This window comes from Delphinapterus leucas, chromosome 2, assembly GCF_059928025.1.
Source record: "Delphinapterus leucas isolate spDelLeu-1000000601 "Yukka" chromosome 2, BTC_Dleu_Yukka2, whole genome shotgun sequence".
In the NCBI taxonomy this organism is placed as follows: domain Eukaryota; kingdom Metazoa; phylum Chordata; class Mammalia; order Artiodactyla; family Monodontidae; genus Delphinapterus; species Delphinapterus leucas.
In genome coordinates, this window is record NC_143130.1 from 69955096 (window position 1) to 69976406 (window position 21311).

Here is a 21311-nt window from a genome sequence, read left to right on the forward strand (position 1 = left end):
AGGATTGACACACAATCAGGTAGTTTGGATGCCACGTAAGTGTGTCAGTAACAGGTCTGAACAGAGTGTGGGGGTGAGGTGCTGCCTGGCTTCCTAGAGGCCGGGGTGTTGGGGACACAGGTTCCCAGCCTTGAAGGACGAGCAGGAGGTGGTGAAACATGCAGGCAGAGGGGTTGGCATATGCTGAGCCAAGGGCCCTTTCCAGGAGCAACACTCTCCTGCTACGGACCCATCTGGGAACCTCCGTGCACTCACGGACGCTAAAGCTCCGTGGACTCATGCTCAGGGCTCCCAGCTTCGGGAGGCAGAAGTTCTCTCAGTGGTCCTGACTATGACACAGACGTTCCCTCTGTCCTCACCCCGTTCTCACCTCCCACACAGGACACTGCGGACTACGTGAAGCCAGTGACCTTCTCCGTCGAGTACTCCCTGGAGGACCCCGACTATGGCCCCATGCTGGATGACGGCTGGCCCACGACCCTCAGAGTCTCGGTACGTCCTGGTGTCCGGGGCAGCAGCTTTGACACACACCCCACCCCCTCCCCTCGCCTCCTCCCAGAAGCCCAGGCTTTGTGACAGGCACAAAGGAGTTCTTCCGCTGCCTCACCTTCCCACCTCCTGCCCCGCAAATTCCCGACAGGCTCCCCCCCTCCTTCCTCGTGACTCACGCTGAGCAATCTGTTGAGGGTAAGGGCCTGGCCTGCTCCTGAGCAAGGCTGCCGTATCCCCAGCAGAGAGTGAGCCGGGAGTGGGCCCTGAGATTCACAGGACCCGAAGGGACCTTAGTTCTCAATCGCCCACTTCCCTCATTGACAGACGAGGACACTGGAGGCCAGAGAGAATGATTCAACCACTAGAGCCTAGTCTGTGCTTGTTGAATGATCGACTGATTAACAAACAGTCCTCCTAGCCTGCTCCAGGTATTCCAAAAATAAGTAGTTTTAGCCTCATCATTGCCTCTGCACCCCCCAAACCCACCTTTTCTAATCCCTGGCTCTAAGGGCATCAGAATTTTCTGGTAATCTAATATTCAGATGCTCCCTGCAACTCCATATAAATCCCACACAAAGAAAACGTCAGACAGTTATCCATTCTGCCTGAGCTGTGCTAGGAGAGCAGGCAAAATAAACCCCGGGGATTTAGGAACAACTTTCAAATATACCACAATGCTCTTAAGACCGTGACCTGCGAGGTCCAGCCTCTGAGCAGTGTCTCTGAGAATTATTGGGTTGGCCAAAAAGTTCATTCAGTTAACGAATACGTTGTTCAATAAAGTTCTTCGTGAAAGTGAAAAATGTGTCTTTTATTTTTACTTAAAACCAAACAAACTGTTTGGCCAACCCAATATATAGAATCCAGCCAGCAAACAACAATTTCAGAATTACTCACATGCTTGCCTGTATTTCTCCTACACAAAAGAACGGTATAGTCAAGAGCAAGGCTTATGAAAATCCCCTCTCTGCTCTCGTTCTCCCCCATCAGCCCCCTCAGCCCCTCCCTCTTCCCAGAGCTCCCACATCCTACCACCCACCCCTCAACCTTCACACCTTCCCTCTTCTCCTGATTCTGCATCACAGATGTGTAAGAGAGGCTGTCTGAAAATGCAGTTCAGGAGAGGGGGAGATACTGACCTGGCAAAGCTGGAATCCTCCTTAGTGAGCCAGGAGAGGGGGAAAGCTGGGTGCCCTGAATCTTAATATTTTTCCCATCACAGTCATCACAAGGCCACTATAGCAAATGAATGAGTACATGTCACTCATTCTATAAGCATGTTGAAGCCCAGAGGAACGCGCAGGGCACTCTCTGCTCTGATGCTGATAACACGGATGCAAGGTGGTGATAAGAGTCATAGGTCAAGTCAAAGATGGGAGTAAGCTCAGAGGAAGTGTCATCAAGCGGTCAGATGATAGGTCAGGGGGGACTTTCTGGAGGAGGTAGCTTTCCCCTGGACCTTTAGAATAGACGTGAGATGGGGACGATGGGCTTATTCCAGGAAAGCTGACAGCATAGCCAAGGTGTGGACGTGGGAACAAGCAGGGTGAAGGGAAGTGTAAAGAAAAGATGAGAAATAGAGCTGAAAAAGTCAGTCTGGGCATATTACCAAGGGCTTTGGATAGCAGCTAAATGTCTAAAAATCTTGTTAAAATAGATTTCTAGCCCCCAGAAAATTAGAAACATTCTTCCCATCTCTCTGCTACAAATTCTTATTTAGCTTCTCCTCAGTGCCCAGCACTGTTCTAGTACCATAAAATCTTGCCTCTTGGGGGAATGAGCCATTCCATACAGTTGAGTGTAACAGTTACTTATCATGTTAAATTATCCCTTTTAATCAAGTGGATAGAAATTTTTCTGAAGGTTATTATATAGTTTTCACACTTGAACAGTATGCTGGGCGGGCTGGGGTGTATTTCATCGGAGACTTGAAATCACCAAGATGAACACGGGTGCTAGAATACAGTGAAGCCCCCAAGGGTTTCCAGAGTGTCTAGAGCTATGTCCTGGCATTAAATGCCTCGCTTTGCCCTCCTTTATATGACTCTGCTGTCTTCCTTGCTGGCTGCTTCGAGCTAAATCCACCATGTGATGGGGAAGCCAAGGGGCTTGATAGAAGCTTGATAGAAATGTGTCTGAAATAAGAGCACGTGGATCTGAGTGAGGGCCAGGGAGCTCCCCTCTGAGAAGTTAGTGAATATAAGGTACGCCTGGCCTCTCCTGTCTCCCCTCCCCTGGTTCAGGCTGTGCTCCTGGTGCGGACAGTTTCAATCCTCAGCTCCAGACTTGAACACCCGCCTACCTGCTGAGCCCTTCTCCCTGGATGGGCCACAGGCGCTTCAAACTCAGTGTGCCCCAAACTGATCCCCTCCACTGAACCCCTCCATTTATAAATGAATGGTGCGGCCACCCTTCCAGACACTCAAAAGGAAACTTGGCCAACATCCAGGACCCTTTCCTCCCTTTTAGTCCTGATGAACTCCAGGTCCTGCTGCTCTCACCTCTGGGGTTCCTAACCTGTTTACACACACACACACACACACACACACACACACACTACCACACCAACACCGTCGTCATCTCTTGCATGAACATTGCATCAGCCTCAGTGGTCTCTCTGCCTCTACTCTTGACCCTTCCAGTCCATCCACCCACAGCAGCCAGAAGGAGCCTTCGATATGTGGGTCTGGGAGGACACGACCCCAAGACCCTGTTAAGACATGACCCCGCCCATCTCTGCATCTCCTGTACCCCTTACTACAGCAACACTAAATAGCCATCATTCCCCAAGCTTGCCATGCTGCTTCATGCCTCAGGCCCTTTGCACAGACTCACCCTTCCTCCCAGACTTCCCTCTCCCTCTGGTCCATCCAGCTAACTCAGTCATCCTTTGGAACTCTGACCTACTGTCATTTCTCTGAAGCCTTCTCATCTATGGGCCAAAATAACTGTTTCCTCCCCTCTGCCTCTTCTGTTCCTCATATAGATTTTTTTTTTTTTTGCACATTTCGCACTATAATTATTTGTTCACACACTCATCTTCCCCATGAGCTGAGAACAGAAGCTGTGTCTTCCTCATCCTATATACCCAGTACCAGAGAGCTTGCTCCCCGCAATAAATGATCAATCAGTGTTGACTGGCACTGGGTAAGTGGGTGTTCTGCACTAACAGCTCAGCTAGGGACTGAAAGGGACCTGGGAGGAGTTGAGTTTTGAGCCATGTTCTAAAGAAGGGACTGTCTATGCCAAAGCATGAGAAAAAGCAGCATGGTGCTGTGAAAAAGGCAGAAAAAACAAAGCCTGTGTCTAGTGCCGCAGAAAGAGGAGCTGTTGTGCTGTGGAGATAAGGGATGGCCCACAGCAAAGATGGGGGCTGGAAGCTCTGGATGCCCTATCCAGCCACCCATACCTTCCTCTCCCTGGCCCAGGTACCGTTCTGGAATGGCTGCAATGAGGATGAGCACTGTGTCCCTGACCTCCTGCTGGACGCCCGCAGTGACCTGCCCACAGCCTTGTGAGTAGGCTCCTCCACACCCCCACACTGACTCCTTTCCCTTCCCTGCTGGTGGATCTAGGCTCCCAGAGCCCTGGATGACAATCCTACACTTGCTTCTCCTAGGCAGCAAGGACCAAACACTGAACTTGGAGCATGGTTCTAGCTCAGGCTCTGCCTCTAACTCCTGTGTGACCTCAGGCAAATACCTTGCCCTCTCTGGGCCTCAATAACCTCCTCTGTAAAATGAACACTGTTAGTCTAATCCAACCTCCTCAAACTTTGTTTAGAAAAGGAATCCTTTCTTTGGCGCCTGCACTATAAAACAGATAAAAGGTGGAGACTGAGGACCTAGAGTTCTTGGTGTTCATTGTCTAACCCCCAGACTAGATGACTTCTAAGGTCCATGGACTGACCACTTGGGCTCAGTACTAAGGAGATTAGCAGAGGATGAGCAGGGTGCTCACAATCCCCTGGAGGAAATAAACTGGCAGGGCTTCCCTGGTGGCGCAGTGGTTAAGAATCCACCTGCCAATGCAGGGGACACGGGTTCGAGCCCTGGTCCGGGGAGGTCCCACATGCCGTGAAGCAACTAAGCCCATGCACCACAACTACTGAGCCTGCGCTCTAGAGCCCACGTGCCACAACTACTGAAGCCCGCGTGCCTAGGGCCCGTGCTCCGCAACAAGAGAAGCCACCACAATGAGAAGCCCATGCACTACAACGAAGAGTAGTTCCCGCTCACTGCAACTAGAGAAAGCCCATGTGCGGCAACAAAGACCCAACGCGGCCAAAAATAAATTAAAATAAAATAAATTTATAAAAAAAAAAAGAAACTGGCAGACAAGGAAAAATACTGATCCTATTTCAAATTTATGTAATATATTTTAAAATAATTTATGCCCAGCTTTTATTCAACTATGAAATGATTAGATAGAAGATACATATACAATAAATGGAAATAATACAACACTACTATATATAAAAATAGATAAAAAACAAGGATCTACTGTACAGCACAGGGAACTATATTCAATATCTTATAATAACCTATAAGGGAAAAGAATCTGAGAGAATATATGTGTGTGTGTATGTGTGTGTATGTGTGTGTGTGTGTGTGTGTGTGTGTATATACATATATATATATGTCTGAATCACTTTGCTGTACCTGAAACTAACACAACATTGTAAATCAACTATACTTCAATAAAAATATAAATAATAAAATAAATAAAAAATAGAAATAGTACATCCAAACCTTGTAGAAGGATGAAGAAGCAAAGATTCTAACCATCTAGGCTAATAATCAGGCTTGTCTCCATATTGAGCTCTGAGCTTCCTGGCAGCCAAAGCCAAAAGGAAAACATGCTGATGGGAGAGGTGATACATGCCCAGTGAGGTCTACCCCTGCATTCCCCATTCCATGTGCCTGATTCCTGCTGGTCTCTTTCCCACAGGGAGTACTGCCAGAGGGTGCTGAGGAAGCCTGCCCAGGACTGCTCTGCGTACACACTGTCCTTTGACACCACGGTTTTCATCATAGAGAGCACACGGCGGCGGGTGGCAGTGGAGGCCCTGCTGGAGAACAAGGGCGAGAACGCCTACAGCACAGTCCTAAATATTTCACAGTCAGCAAACCTGCAGTTTGCCAGCTTGATCCAGAAGGTAAGACCTCGGTGGCCTGCCTGGCCTGCCTCAGGGGAGGGGCTGAGGCGGGAAAGGAGGGGTCCAGGTAGGGGGCCTGGCTGCACGTTAGAATCACCTGGGAGCTTAAAGATACCTGTGTTCAGACTTCTCCAGGACTTTCTAATTGATGTGGTCTGGGTGGGGCCTGGGTCAGTCCACTTCTAAAGCTGCCCAGGTGATGCCACTGTGCAGTCCGGGCTGAGAAACATGGGGAGAGGGTGGTCTGAGCCTTTCAGACCATGGAGAGGAATATCCTTCAGCCTGTGCCCTTGGCCCTTGTTAGGGGCACACACACACACATACACACAGCCGCACATGTGCACACTAGTGCATACACACCCTCTGCCTACAGTTCATCCTCCAGGCTTTTCCACAACAGTCCTTCTAACAAGAATCAGAACCGATTTCTCCCCACTTTAAAACCTCGCATCATTCCCAGTTGCTTTCACAACAGATCCCGAACTCCTTGTGGTTGTACTCAAGGCCCTTCCTGCTTCCCCAGCCACACCTGCCACTTCTGCCCTCACCCCAACACCGGTAGTCCCACTGGCCCCCACTGTTTCCCAGCGCACCTGCCCTTTCACACCGAGGCCCTACCGACCACAGACCCCTGCCTGAGACCCCCTCCCTCATTTCCTGAGAAGCTCCTGCTTCCTCGTGGTAACCCCTTACAACGCCTGCTTACATTTCACCCTCACAACAACTCCAGGAGGTGGTGGCGGTCATCGTATCCCCCTTTACAGAGGAGGAAACTGAGGCACAGAGAGGGGTTAAGTGGCCTGAACAGGACCACACAGCCAGCAAGTGGCAAAGCGGGATTCCCACCCAGCAGCTGGCTCCGGAGCCCACATTTCACGAGAGAGCATGGTCCCCATGCCACGCTCTCTGGGGTGGCTTCCTGAAGCTCCAAAAGGCCACACAGGGCCCCTCGGCCCTCACAGCTCCCTGGCGCAGCCCTATGTGTGCTCTGTGGAAATCATCAGTGTGGAGTGCGAGCGCTGCCCCGTTATAACCCTGAGCTCCCAGAGGGTGAGTGCCCTGTCTCAGCCACATCTGTCCCCAGGGCTGGGCACAGAGAAGTCCCTCAAGACATGTCTGTTGAATCATCCTAGGACATCGTTGTCATTTGTGTGTACTGGGGCTCCCAGGTCCCCTCAAACACAGTCTCTGTCCTCACAGATCTCCGTGTCCACCTGGAGCCTGGGGTGCAGCATAGGAGAGCCAGCAGTGCCCTTCTGTCCTCACCTCCACCACCCCTTCCTCACTGGACTGGAGAGAGGCAGGACGGGCCCCTCCTCAGCCACACACACACACACACACGCGCGCGCGCTGTTTTATAGCCAGAAGGGGAAGCTGAGTGGAGTGAGGCCCCCGAGAAAAGAGGGGGGCTGCCTGCGGTGTCCTCCCTTTCCCCTCGGTGGGCCCCCAGTGTCCTCAGACAGACTTCAAGTTCAGTGCAAAGGACCTGAAGGAGGGGCTGTCAGTGCAAAGTCAGTCCCTCTGTCAGGCCCAGGTCCTGTTCCAGGGCCCAGAGTGAAGACGACCAGCCCACCTGATGGTCTTTCAAAGGCCTCTCCTCCCAGAGGTTTTGTGTCTGTTTGACTTTAGGGTATTTAGGGGAAACTGAGCCCCAAACGTGCATCCATCTCTTCCTGCTTCCCTGGCCCTGAACTTTCCAAGACCAATCTCATGCCTGTTCATAACCCTAGGGGGAAGGAATCATGGAATTTTGTTTCTGTGACGCAGAAGGGCTTTGGAAACGTGTTCTGTGAAAGGCCATGTCTGTACACACACAGGCACGTGAGCACACACACTTGGCAGGTGGTGTGTGTAGGGCTAGCCTGCGGCCTGGCTCCTTCACCTCCCCAGCGTCCATCCCCAGCCCGGGAGATGCTCACAGCTGGAGCTCAGCAGGGACCTCGAGTGGAGGAAGCCACTTGCTTGTGATCTGCGCTAGTTACCTCCCGTCTCTGGGGCTCAGTGACCCCACCTGTAAGCTGGATGATAAGTCCCACCTCTGGGCTTGATCCAGAGAGAATGACAAATCATATACGTGAGCGCCTGCCCACTCTCTCCACGACCCGTCACAGCTGAGCCAGTCCTCCGCCCCCGCACCGGGCTCCCACCATGCTTTGCGCTTTCCGCACCCGTGATCCCAGGATCTGCGGCCTGTGCTGCAGCTTCAGCCTGGGCAGTCGGGGGGCCGGGGGCAAGGGTGGCCCCCCGACCCGGGTCTCGGGGCCCACCTAACTGGTGCCCGTGATGCCCCCATCGCCCCAGGACGACTCGGACAGCAGCATCGAGTGTGTGAACGAGGAGAAGAGGCTCCACAAGAAGGTCTGCAACGTCAGCTACCCCTTCTTCCGGGCCAAGGCCAAGGTTGGCGCTGGGGTGGTGTGGGGAGGGAACGGGGCGGGTCAGGGAGGCACAGGGGAGGCAAGAGAAGTGGAAGGGAACAGTGCAGAGGACTGGGGAGGGACGGAGAGGCCTGAGGACGCCTTTTAAGTAGGTTGGTTTTTTCTCCCATGAAATGGCCTTCAAGTGACCAATTACCCAGCCATCCCCAGGGCTGACAGCGCACCCCAGGAGAGCACGAGGACCCTCACCTCAGGGGGAATCCTACCACTCCCACCCACCGCTCTCCCACCTCCTCTTGGCCATTTACCCCACTGTCCTGTATCCTAACCCGTTTTTAGAATGTCCAGCCTCTGTCATGGTGCTGTGCCTGGGGAGAGATGGGAAGAAAAATGAACGTTTCTTGAGCGCCTACCATGTGCTTAAAAGTACATGTGAAAAGAGTGTAGGGATGGGAGAGGTAAGACTCCAGACCGTGGGGATGTTTGCCCATCACCCCCAGGCAGTAGGCAGGCCCTGAAGGTTCTAGAGCAAGAGGAGACCTGACTGAGGCCGAGCTGCTTGTAGAGTGGGAACCAGACAGAGGGGAGCTTGAGGTAGGGGCCACCTAGAGAGCTGCAGTGTGTTCCCAAGAGCAAGGTCTGCAAGGCTGGGGGAAGGGGGAGGGAGATTAGGGCTCCTGGCAAAAGAACCTCCCCAGTGCGACAAAAGTCAAGATTGTGGTTTTTGAGGTGAGGCGCTGACGCACCCAGGAGCTCTTGGGTGAAGACCCAGGGGGAGCAGCACGCAGCCCAAGCTTCCCCACCCGATCCTGCAGCGCTCAAGGAGTAGCCATTCCCGCACCCCACCCCTGCCACCAGGTCTCCTTGGGAAACCCTGTGAGGGTCAGACCTGGGAAGAGCACGAGAGGTCTGTGCAAAGCCCCAGTAGCGCCACCAGGTGGGGCAGAAGGTAGCAAAGAGGGTCAGATGTCAAAGGGCACAATCAGGGGACCCAGGCCCTACTCCTGGGTGAAGGCCAAGGGAAGCACCAGGACCTGGGCAGTCAGAGCAGTGGGAGGGCCGCTGGACAAGGAGACAGGTGTGTGACTAGCCTCTGGGTAGCCTGGGACAGCCTTCACCCTTCTCAGCCTCACACCTGTTCACACGCAAGAACGGGGGGTGCATGAGGGGGTCTTATCACTAGATTCTGGCCCCCACTTCCTGCGATGCATGTTGATGGCCATCTCCCCTTCCCACCATCAAGTGCCCCCCAGAACTTCCTGCAGAAAGAGTCTGAAGTTGGATTTGCAGTCTTCTGGTTGCCTGTAGTTAAAAACAAAAAGGGAGAGGGCGGAGGGCTGGCCTCACAGCCAAGAAGCCCCAGCAGGGGAGCTGTTGACCTCGGCTGCTTCCCCGCCGTGGCCCCTGAGCTCAGCTTACATTACTCCAGCACCTGGTCCTCCCTCCCCCAGCCCACTCCCTGCCAGCAGGGCCCACCAAAAGGGCAGGGGTTGGGAGGGGCGGGCCAGGGCTGGTGTGGGCAGTGCTCAGACAGGCAGTTCCCAGCCAGTCCGGCTCCAGCAACTTCTTCCTTGTAGGTGGCTTTCCGTCTCGATTTCGAGTTCAGCAAGTCGGTCTTCCTGCACCACATGGAGATCCAGCTCACAGCGGGCAGGTCAGGGCTTGTCCGCTCCTTCTCCCTCCCTGCTCGCTACTCCTGGGCCCTGTTCTGCTGCTGGGAACTGCCCCTCCCCACACCAAATCCCCCGCCAAGCCTTGTCCATCGCTGCCCTGCCTGGGAGGGCCCTGGGTCAGTCCCCAAGTGCGGGCCAACCTGCTGCCTGCTGTGCTGCTGCCATTCTTCGTTCCTGGGCAGCTTGGATATAAATAATAATACCCTCAGCTTTCTACAGCATTTTATATAGCAATTATTTAAAAGCCCTACAGTTATAAAGTACTATGCACGTAATATCTCAGTCAGTCCTCACAGCAGCGCCTTAAGACAGGCAAAGCAGGGCTTATTCCCCACCCCACCCCACCTCCCAAGTTACAGGTAAGAAAAGGAAAGCTCAGAGAGGTTGAGTGAATTTCCCAACAACACACAGCATGTAAATAGTACAGTTGGGAGCTAACTAGTTTTTCTACTCCTTACCCAATGCTCTTTATGTCCTGGTCACTTCTCTCCCCCTTGGAAACTTCCAATTTTAAAAGACCTTTCATTACTCTATGTGGGTCTGTCTGTCTGTCTGTCTCCCAGGCCTCCCTGAGGCAGCTTGCTGTAGGTTGACACCGTGAATCGCCCATGTCAGTAATAAACACACGGAGGTGAGGAGGAACTCTGGCTGCTCTGGAGCCTTATAAACCCTCCTGAGAACTTCTCCACACTGAGAAAGAAACACTGCAGGCAAACCGAGCACCAACATTCCAACACACACACACATGCGCAAACCAGTCAGCAGTCACAGGAGTTCTGGGGATCAACACAGCAGCATGTGCGTGTATCCAGGTATAGTTAGCCAAACTGTGCACTCTGGTGGAATTCTCACTTGACATGAGGAGAAGTTTGTAAGATGTGTTGATATCTTAAGGCCTCCCTCTTAGAAAGCAGTTTGTTCTCACAGGGCAATGAACGCCCTTGCCTGCAGTGTCCTTGGCAGTGTGGGCGTTGGCGCGTGATTGTGAGTTAGGCATATATAGGCAGGGGACACTGGGCATCTGTGTGTGTCAGATCTCCCTTTTCTAACTAAGAACCTATCTGGGGTAAGGTTTCCAAAGGAAATCAAACAGTGTATGTAATGAGCAGAAATCATACCTTTTTTATGTCTAAATGATCTGCTCCGGTAGTTCACGGTGCTCAGAAGTGAAGGGAAGCATATTCAACAAAACTTCCTCTAATGCCTCTGAATTTCACTCTCCAGCCTTTTCAAGGCAGCATAGCCCCCATGGGAGCTGGCGCACCCCTAGTCAGCTCACGGGGGGTCGGCTCAAGGGTCAGTAAACGCTCTGCTGTGAATTCCTCATGCTCTTCCCCGCTCTTGGGCAGACCCTTGCCCTGGAGGCATCATCTCCCGGGGCGGGGGGCGGGGGGTAGGTAGCATAGGATTTGCCCATCTGACAGATGAGGAGGGCACACAGGCCGCTGTGACCAAGCTGGCGCCGTCCTCCCAGCCTCCAGCCCAGATGTGCTGCACCCAGAAAGAGGGCAGGGAAAGCTGAGGTCTCCAGGTCCCCTGCCTCCCCGGCCCTTCCCCTCCCAGGAGACACCTCTGATGACCCTGCTGGCTGGCTGCTCTGGTGCAGCAGACCTAGACGCACGGGGATGCTCCTTCTCAGCCCGACTTGGAACCCCCCTGCTGCCCTGAGCTGGGTGGAGGGAGGGCTGTCCCTTCCTGACCACAGGCGCTGCCGGCTCTCCTTGCAGTGACAGTGACGAAGAAGAGAGCACCAAGGAAGACAACACGGCCCTCCTACGCTTGCACCTCAAGTATGAGGCTGACGTGCTCTTCACCAGGTGGGCCGCGGCCCCAGGGCCCTCGTGCTGAGGGACTATGGGAAGCAGCCGGGTATGCCCCTTGAGAGTGCACCCGCCTTGTCCATGGAGGGGAGGTGGCATCAACATGGAGGAAGAAGAGATACAGGCCTGGTCCCCAGGGAGCTCCCCGCAGTGGGGGAGGGGGAGGGCTGGAGCAGCAGGCAGTATCCACCCCAGGTGCAGGCTATAAGCGGAGGAATGGTCTGCAGAGAATTTTAAAATAGTCAAACCTGCTAAAAAGTCCATCTGCATTTCATTACCACTTTGCACTAGCAATTCTAAATGGCATCAGTGAGAAAATGCTTCTCCCTGCAGGGCAGACTGCTCCCACCGCCCACCCACCTCAGTCTGCCAGTGGTCCCCAGTGTGCCCCCTGAGAGCTCCCAGGAGGGCAGAGAAGTCAGAAGGTAACCACAAACAGACAGAAAGTTCAGGCCCTCCCACGGCCACCACTAGAGGCTGGAACGCTGCACAGTGGGCAAGTTCATGATCAAAAGAGGCCATGCCCCTGGGCAGGAGGCAAGGGCAGGGGTGGCAAATAACTTGCTCTTCTGGTTCATGGCCATCCCACACACGAGGCAGACATTGCTAATTGATCTCAGAGTTTATTCCTGCTGAGCCTCAGAATCCTTCCCAACACAGCACTCCCAATGGACACAAGAAGAAACGTATTTGCTGTGGTCTAGGGGGAGGCGGGTGCATGCCCACACCCTCTTCCATTCGTTTATCCATCTAGCCTACACTGACTGAGCTCATGGCGACCCTGTCTTCTGTCCCTGCAGGAGCAGCAGCCTGAGCCACTACGAGGTCAAGCCCAACAGCTCGCTGGAGAGATACCATGGCATTGGGCCTCCCTTCAACTGTGTTTTCAAGGTTAGTCTGGAAGGGAGTCAAGCAGACAGCGAAAGACAGGAGCTGAGGATCCCCCATCTGGGAGGGGAGGAATCTGGAATCATTGCTAGCGCCTGGGGTTCAGCTTCAACCCTGCCACCCATTCACTGTGTGACTTCAGGCAAGTCCCTTCCCCTCTCTGGGGCTCTCAATCCTCATCTGGAAAATTATGGGGCTGAACTGGGAGGACATGTCAGTGAAGATTAGGTGTAGCTGCTTATAATTTTTAAAGTATGAAAAAAAACAGTGGTCTAAATGCCCTGGGGTTTATTCCCTCCCATAAAAGAAGTCCAGAGTTGGCAGCTTTACAGAGTCATCCGGGACTGGGTCTGTTCCACCATCCTCAACATGCAGTCATCAGCCTATCAAGTTCACCTCATAGTCCAAGGTGGCTGCAGCACCAGCCATCACGTTCTCATTCCAGGAAGAAGGAAGGGGAGAAGAGCAGACCAGACCCCTGCCTACTAATAAACCTCCTTGGCAGTTCCTTGCACTTCCAGTTACTTCTCATTGTCCAAAACGGTGTGATTCAGCTGTACGGGAGGCTAGGAAATATGCCTTTTTGTCTTGCTTTCTGTCACTAAGGAAGGAGGGAGAAGGAGAATTAGGAAGCAGTCTAGAGTCTCTGCCACGGTGTGCCCCAAGATCTCCCCAGCCCTGAACTGCTGAGTGAGAATTGGGAGCAGGTAGACAGCTGGAAACATGCAGATGCCTCAGTGGCTCATCCAAGAGAGATTTAGTAACCTGCCCAAGGCCACACAGCTCATCTGTGGCGGCAGCCCCAGGTTATGTGCTCAGGCTTTCTGATTCCAAAGCCCTGTTTGTGATCACTGTGGCTCTGACAACAAATGTGTCACGGCTAGAATGTGAACCAACACACACTCACTATTTACATCCTGCATCAGTTACTGATTATTTCTCACAATAAAGGAATTGCTGTCACCACCTCCACCCCGACCTCTGTCCAGGGAGGCCACCAGCACCACAGCCAAGAGAGGGTGAAAAGCGAAGTAACCCTTGCTGTCAGCCTCGTGGCCCCCGAGTGACCCATCCTCAGCCTCCAGGAGCCCATCCCTTTCAGCTTTCATGCAGTTTCATCCTGTAGCCCCCCCCCCGCTGAGATCTGGAAGAGCTTTGGAGCATCTACAGTGAAAAAGCCAGGGGGCTTGAAGGGGCCTGACTGGGGGGATCGCCCCGTGAGCCTCGTCCTCCACCCCCCAACTGCTGCTGGGTGTACTGACACCTCCCCCCGCTCTGGCCACAGATCCAAAACTTGGGCTTGTTCCCCATCCACGGGGTGATGATGAAGTTCACTGTTCCCATCGCAACCAGGGGTGGCAACCGGCTGCTGCTGCTGAAGGGCTTCCTCGCTGACCAGGTACCCATGCCCCGGGGGGCCAGCACAGGGGAGGGGACAAACATATCCCTAGGTGTGCCCCCAAGTCCCCAGACCTCAGCTCCTTCTCCTGAGCCCAGGGCCAGCCGGGCCTTCTCTGGGCAGAGGAGGAGAGAGGACCGTGTCCGGGACGCCAAGTCTGCCAGTGCTGGTGGTGAGGCTGGTTGCGTGTGTCCTCGTGCAGGCAAACACGTCCTGTAACATCTGGGGGAACAGCACTGAGTACCGGCACGCCCCGACGGAGGAGGACCTGAGTCGTGCCCCACAGCTGGTGAGTGTCCCCTGCACCAAGAGCCCCGGGGGACGAGGAGAGGGGGCTCCCTGAGCTCCTTGTCCAGTAGTTTGTCCAGAAGAGCTTGTCGAGCACCTCTATGTCCCAACCTCAAACTGAAAGGACACAGAATAAGGAAAAGATACTTCTTGCCCTTAGTGAGCTCACCATCTCACAGGACACATGGGATTGAGTGTAAAGAAGCCAAGTAGCGAGGCTGGGATACGTGTCAAGTGAGGGGCAGTGGAGCAGACAACCTCGAGTAGAGAAGCAGGGGTCGTGGACTTGCCCCTGTGCCTAAAAGGGCCGGTAGGATATGGACAAGCAGAGGGAGGAGGAAGGAGCAAGACCACACGGGGCTTGTATTGGAGACACTGACCACATCACCTGGGGCCTCCCTGCCCCCAGGGATGGAAGGCAGCCCAGCTCCCACTCCTGGGGCCCTCCCCAAGACATCTGCTAGTGTCCAGGTTTCTGTTCCCAGGGCTGCCTCTGTCCCCACATACCAGTTTCTGAGCATGCCTTCACTATTCCTTACCCAAATAAAAATCTTAGCTATTTTCATTTTGTTCATTTTCAAATGCCTCACACAAAGCATCTTTGGAGTGTAGTGCACTTTACTGAAGACTTGAACTTGGGTGGGGTGAGGTGGCTGCGAGGGAGCAACACAAGTAAGTTTAACCTGATAAATCTTAATTATTTGATGATTTGTTTGGGTTTTCTATTAGGACGGTGGTATCTGCAAGTAATGATAGTTTTAGTTTTACCACTCAATCCTTTTAAATTGTTTTTCTTGTCTTACTGCTCTGGCTATAAGGGCAATGGTAAACAGAAATGATGACCGTCTTGTCTTGATCCTGCGTTTAAAGGGATTATTTTTAATTTTTCATTATTAAATGTGATACTTGCCACAGGCTTTTTAAAATAAGCACCCTTATTCAGATTCAGGACATTCCCTGGGAGTTTTTATCATAAACAGAAGTTGGATTTCATAAAAGGCTTTTTTCTGCATCTGTTGCAGTAATACTATCATTTTCCCTTTAATGCGTTTGTATGGTGGTGACATTTATAGGCACCCTAACGTTGACCCAAAGTTCTGTTCCTGAAATACACCCAGTTATGCACAACTTCAAGTGGAGCATCAGATATACCGTCCTTACCTTGTCCTCCACCCCCATCCCCTTCCTTCTTCCTTGTCCTCTGCCCCTCCTACCTCAGGAACAAAACCCCACTTGGTCAAGCTGGGCAGCTGAGCCATCTCTCTGGTGGCCAAGCCCCTGCTCACCCTGAGACCCACCTTCTCTTTCAGAATCACAGCAACGCTGATGTAGTTTCCATCAACTGCAATGTGAGGCTGGCCCCCAACCAGGAAATCAGTTTCCATCTGCTGGGGAACCTGTGGTTGAGGTCCCTAAAAGCAGTAAGTAGAGCCCCGGGGGCCAGGCTGGAGGAGGCAGGTGCTGGGGAGTCTTCCCTGGGAGAGGGGCCAGAACCTGACAAGGCCTCTGGTTACACAGCTCAAGTACAAGTTGATGAGAATCACGGTCCACGCAGCCTTGCAGAGGCAGTTCCACAGCCCTTTCATCTTCCGCGAGGAGGATCCCAGCCGCCAGGTGAGCACTGGGAACCCTGCAGACCTGGGCCCCGGCCAGGCCAGCTTGGGGAAGGGTAGCCCCTTCGCCGAGAGTTTTCCTACGCCCCCTGCAGGAGAGAGATGGACAGGCCTGCCAGCAGTAAGTGCAGCATCAGAGGCGAGGGAAAATCGAGACAAACAGGCTGTTAGGGGCAAAACTGGGGAGAACAGGGCCAGAAATAGGCATTGGTGCTGTCCCTCGGGGGCACCAAGCGCTGCACCTCAACAGCCCCCGGAGGCGAAGAAGGAGGGACACCTCGTGTTTTGCACTAGAGGAAGCGGAAGTACAACCCAGGCCTGCCTGCCTGCCCACCTGCCTCAGGGCGGCGAGGCTGGGTCTCGGCAGGCTGGCAGCCTAGAACGGCCAGCCAACCCTCCCCTCCCCATGCATCCGTGCCTCAAATCTAATGAATGAAGTCTGCTGCGAACTGAAGTTGTGAAGACCGAGGGACTCGAGCTATCTCTGAACTGGAACTCTTTTTGAATTGAGTAAAACTGGACTGTCTCAGCTCAGACTGGCTTGAATCAGGGTCTAGGAAAGGGGTGAGGCTCCCTGTGGTGCTCTCTGGGAAAATGAGAAATTGGGTCTTGAAAAAAAGGCGGGTCCTCTGGAAGGAGCCGGGCGTCTCAGGTGTGGGACGCTGCTGCCCTCCACTGGCCACATCCCCAGCCCTGGCCTGGGCTCTGGGTGAGTGTCCTGTACCAGATGTGCAGTCACCCACCAGCCCCACCCCAGAAGACACTGGAGAGCAAAATGGGCCTGGTCAGGAAGCCAGACCTCCATAAAACACAAACGTCGATCCCAAACAGCGTGTGGGTGTGCCAGGCGGAGGGGGAGCAGGCACAGAAGCCCGAGGCAGCATTCAGCAGATCCACCCGAGGAGCTGTTTTGTTTGTTCCTTCTTCAGCATTTGTCAGGTGTTCATCCTGTGGCTCAGGCTCACCCCCCAGATGAATTAGGCAGACAAGGGGGCAAGGACAGCGAAGTGTGGGTGCAGTCTGGGGGAGAGCACAGGTGCTGGCATGGGGGTTGGTCAGAGCAAGCCATGTCCAGGGAAGGCTTTCTGGAGGAGACAGTCCACTTGACCTGAATCTTGAGAGACATGTGGGAATTTTCCAGGCAATCACGCGAGAAGAGGCATGGTACAGACACCCCACGCACCCACAGACCACCCCTTTCTCCGCACTAGTCCATTTGTCATTTACTAGTTTAAGTGATTTCTCCTTCCACTCCCACTTCCCACCCCCAAAAACCCCTCTTATACGCTCTGGATGCCTCACTCCTCTTAGAAAGCCAGCAACCCAAAATTTAAGTCCCTGTTACCTTGGCTCTGTGCGAGGTGCTGGTGTGGGAAGGCAGAGCCAGCTCCCAGCCTTCAGGGATGGAAAGAGCATAGAAGGGACCTGCTGTTGGTGGAGCCCTACCTATGTGCCGGGCACCGTAACAGACACTTGCCGCGTTACCCTGCTTACTCCTCACAGCACTGTGAGGGGCGTCCCCACGTCCATTTTTCAGATATGGAAACGGAGGCTGTGTGAGGTAAGGCGGAAGGGGAGCAGGCTTGCCTCAAGGTGAATAGAGAGTCACTGGCCAGGCCGGGCTCCGCCGTGCTGTCGTGGGTGCGTTCGTTCAGGCTTTCAGCGCGTTGACTGAGCTCCTGCTCTGTCCCAGGCACTGTTCCAGGCACTGAGGATAGAGCAGTGAGCAAAATAGATAACGCTCCTGCTCTCCCTGGAGCTGACACTCTAGATGGTGGGGGGAAGAGTCAACGAACATAAATACATACAATGTCAGTGGTGATAAGGTCTGCCCAGAAAAACGCAGGTGCGTAAGGGTGGAGACGAGGGGTGCTATTTTATACAGGGAGACTGGGGAAAGCCTATAAGGGGACAGCAGACAGAGACTAGAAGAAGTACAGTGGTGTCATGCAGCGAAGGGGGTTGGGGGAGCCCCACCAGCAGAAGGAACAGCGATGCAAAGCCCCAGCAGCAGGCGTGTGCTGGGCGTGTTGGCAGCCGGGTGGCTGAGGGCTGGAGTAGAGAGAGCAAGGAGCAGAGGAGGAGATGAGGCCAGTGAGATAAGCAGGGCCGGAGGGTGCAGGGCCTTGCAGGCCAGGACAAGGACTCTTGTTTTTCACTCTGAGGAAGATGGGAAAACCTGGAGGACAGAGCAGAGCAGAGAATAAATCCCCTGCCTCTGGCTACTATTCCAAGAACAGACTGTAGGGGGCGATACACAAGCAGAAGGGGCAGCTAGGTGGCTGCTGCGGTCTCCAGGTGGGAGATGAGGGTGCTCAGTCCAAAGAGGTAGCCTTGGTGGTGGCAGGAGTGGCCACATTCTGGGTGTTTCAAAGGTAGAGCAGATAGACTTTGCTGGAATCCACGTGGGTGTGAAAGTGAGAGTCAGTGACCAATACAAGAAGCAGGAGCAAGGAAGGACAAGGCTGCCATTTGCTTTGAGGGGAAAGATGTTGAAGGAACAGGTTTGAGGGTGAGGAGTGAGATCAGGAGTTTACCTGGGGACCTGTTAAAGATGCCAGGCAGGCCGAGTAGACAGTTGGGTATGAGTCTGGAATGCAGTGGAGAGTCCAGGTAGAAGGTAGCAATGTGAAAGCATCAGCAGGCATAAAGGTGGTTACGGCCCTAGGACTGAGTGAGCTTCCCCGGGGCTGCGTTAGGGCTCTCACGGCCCTGGGCACTTTTGGACCTTACTCCATAAACAAGATTTTTTAAAAAAGCATTATTTTCTGACTTGGTCTGTATAAAGACAAATATAATCCAGACAAGATTATATTTTTTGATTCTAACTTTAAAAGAAATTAGAACATTTCTGTGGTCCCCTAAAAGCACCGTGGACCCTGGGCGCCATGCCCATGGTGCCTACTCCATAAGTCAGCCCTGAGCTCACCAGAGCCGTGGGACACACCAACATTTAGGAAGCAGCAAAGAGAGCAAGAAAGAGTGTCCCATGTGGTAGAAGGAGAAAGCAGGGAGAGTGGAGTGGCCCCAGGCCCAAGGCAGAAAGCGTCTCAAAGAGGAGGTGGGATCACTTGGTCACTTAAGTCAGATGTCTGCTGCACCACGGCTGGGAGCTCTGAGGCCTCTCAGCAGGCTGGTGCAACCCATCCCTTCAGCATCTCCCTGAGGAAGGGGATGCAGCTCTCCCACCAGGTGCCCGCTGTCTCCTACCCTCCTGCCCCTCCCCAGGCTGCCACCTGGGCCCCAGAACAGTAGCGCTGTTGACCTGGCCTCACCCCTCGCCTTGCAGATCACATTTGAGATCTCCAAGCAAGAGGACTCACAGATCCCCATCTGGATCATCGTGGGCAGCTCCCTGGGGGGCCTCCTGCTGCTGGCGCTGCTGGTCCTGGCACTGTGGAAGGTGAGGGCCCCCGCAGGGTGCAGGTGGGGGGCAGCATCCTGGCTGTCCGGGCCTGGGGCCTCCGCCTCTGAGCTCTGTGGCCAGTCCCCATGTTCTCCTCTGCGTGGGAGCTGGGCCCACCCAGCCTCCTCCCCAGAACTTGCCGACTCCTCACCACAGCAGGCAGATGGGCTAGGGCCACCAAAGGGTACTCAGCCTACAGCTCCTACCCTTTTGTGGGTCCCTCTGAGAACCTAATGAAAGCTAGGCTTCCTCTGGTCAGAAAAAAAGCAAGCACACGCAGCCACAAAATTTCTCCAACCATGTCAGACTGTTAAGAAGTCCCCCAAAAGCCCTTCTCCATCTCTGAGCCTCAGGCTAAGAACCCCTGGTCTCAGCCTCTTCCTGTTATAGATGAGGTGAAGGAGGCCCAGAGAGGGGTGTTGACTAGGGCAGCGTCAAAGAGCATGACTGCTTGCCTCTTGACACAGGCTCCATCCACTTGGTTCCAGCCTCCCTGTCACCAATTAAGTGGCCCGTTGTGCAGCCTGGCGGTGGTAGGGGAGATATGCAGCATGAGCTGGGGCGTTCAGGGAAGGCTTCTGAGGAAAGAAGCCTTAAGAGAGTGAGTGAAGGGAGAGCAGGAAGGGGAGACAGGCCTTGTCCACCCTGCCCACCCCTGAGATTTCTCCCTTTGCCTTCCCACAGCTCGGCTTCTTTAAAAGTGCCAAGCGCAGGAGGGAGCCCGGCCTGGACCCCACCCCCAAAGTGCTGGAGTGAGGCTCCGGGGGAGGCTGAGAGTTGATGGGGGCCAGGACACGGGCCCAGGCAGTGTGCAGGCCCGTGGCCCACCGAGCTGGGGTGGAGAGGACGCCGGCTCGCTTTGCACTTGACCTCATCTCCTGAGAGACCAAGTCTGCTCCCTCTGAAAAGAACTCAAGTCAGTTTTAAGAGGGACTGTCCTACTGGGAGCCATGGCACCTCCAACACAGATCCCTAGGGATTTAAAGGGACCCCTCCCAAGGTACACCCCAAAGCCGCCCCCAGGCTCTGTGGGGGCATTTGCTGCCCCCATCACTAAGGTGCTAGAAATTCGTCATCACCCCATGCTCAGAAGAAACCCAGAGGGGAAGACTACAAATGCAAACCCACTCTGCCCTCTCCAGGCCTCTAGTTCCAGTGGGACCTAAGGGGACAGCAGATCTGCACTCTGCACTGTCCTCGCACCCCAACGCTGTCCATGGCTCCCGAGTCTCCCCACCCCTTCCCCAGGCCGGAGATAGGTCCCCGGAGCGCCCCCTGCCTGAGGGGCCCAGCGGTGACAGCTATTGGCCTGGATGAAGACAGACTCTGGGACGCGGAGACTGTGATGGACGGGCAGCTGGGACCTAGGAGACTGGGCACCCACCAAGATGCGGAGGTGGGCGGGCTCTCCCGCATCCCCACCGTGCGTTCACACTGACCACCGTCCACATCCCCTCCCAACATGCTCCCAGCAGCTGCAGGCCTGCAGCTGCCACCCCTCCTGCTGCTTTTGTTCCTGGGAGCCTGGCGGAAGTGTGGATGACACAATCCCCAGGCTCCACGGTCCCACTTCGTCTTCCACCGCAGCCTGTCCCGATGCGATGGCAAGGCTGCAGGCCGTGGGCAGGGGTAGAGGTGGGGGGCCTCCCCTCCCTGCATCACCCCCTCCTGACACACACACACAGCCTCTCACGGCCTCCCATCCCTCCCTTCCGACCACCCATCACCGATCACCCATGGGGGAGAAGGGCTGGACCAGTGCTGAGGGGTCCTCCCTGGAATGCACTGGATAAAGCTGGTGCAGGAACCCCCGGAGCCTGTGCAACCTTGGTGGCAAATGTCTGATCTGCCAGCCCATGGGACAAGTGGTACTACCAATGACAGCGCCCCGAGGACAAGAGGCATGCCTGGTGCCCAGCCGAGTAATTTATACCTTAACTTTGTTGTGAGGTAGGAATGAAGGGGGGATACATCAAAGGCATCTGTCCCCTGTCACACAGTACGACCTTTACTGTCGTAAATATTTTAAAGAAATTTTTAAAAATACAGTGTTTAAAAACAACTAAGAGGCTGCCATCCCTTTTGTGGGCAGAGCATGTCCTAGTGAGCCACACTCTTTGAGGACAGGAGGTGGATGAGGGACTCCCTGCTTCTTTCCCATTGTCTCTAGATGTTTGGAAGGGACTTGTCCACCCT

At 54.2% G+C, this 21311-nt stretch overlaps 1 protein-coding gene across 1 annotated transcript in view; it reads left to right on the forward strand.

Annotated features, from left to right (window-relative positions):
* The window catches only part of ITGA11 (integrin subunit alpha 11), a 127574-nt gene extending 107128 nt beyond the window's left edge, over positions 1 to 20446 (forward strand). The window contains exons 18-30 of the mRNA XM_022579891.3: positions 382 to 492; positions 3921 to 4006; positions 5443 to 5650; positions 7952 to 8050; positions 9606 to 9682; positions 11429 to 11518; positions 12322 to 12412; positions 13695 to 13808; positions 14011 to 14097; positions 15407 to 15517; positions 15615 to 15710; positions 18999 to 19112; positions 19800 to 20446. Coding sequence (XP_022435599.1) covers positions 382 to 492; positions 3921 to 4006; positions 5443 to 5650; positions 7952 to 8050; positions 9606 to 9682; positions 11429 to 11518; positions 12322 to 12412; positions 13695 to 13808; positions 14011 to 14097; positions 15407 to 15517; positions 15615 to 15710; positions 18999 to 19112; positions 19800 to 19871 — 1356 coding nt within the window. The 3' untranslated portion in view covers positions 19872 to 20446. The remainder of the gene's footprint in view (positions 1 to 381; positions 493 to 3920; positions 4007 to 5442; positions 5651 to 7951; positions 8051 to 9605; positions 9683 to 11428; positions 11519 to 12321; positions 12413 to 13694; positions 13809 to 14010; positions 14098 to 15406; positions 15518 to 15614; positions 15711 to 18998; positions 19113 to 19799) is intronic.
* Positions 20447 to 21311: the final 865 nt, after the last annotated feature.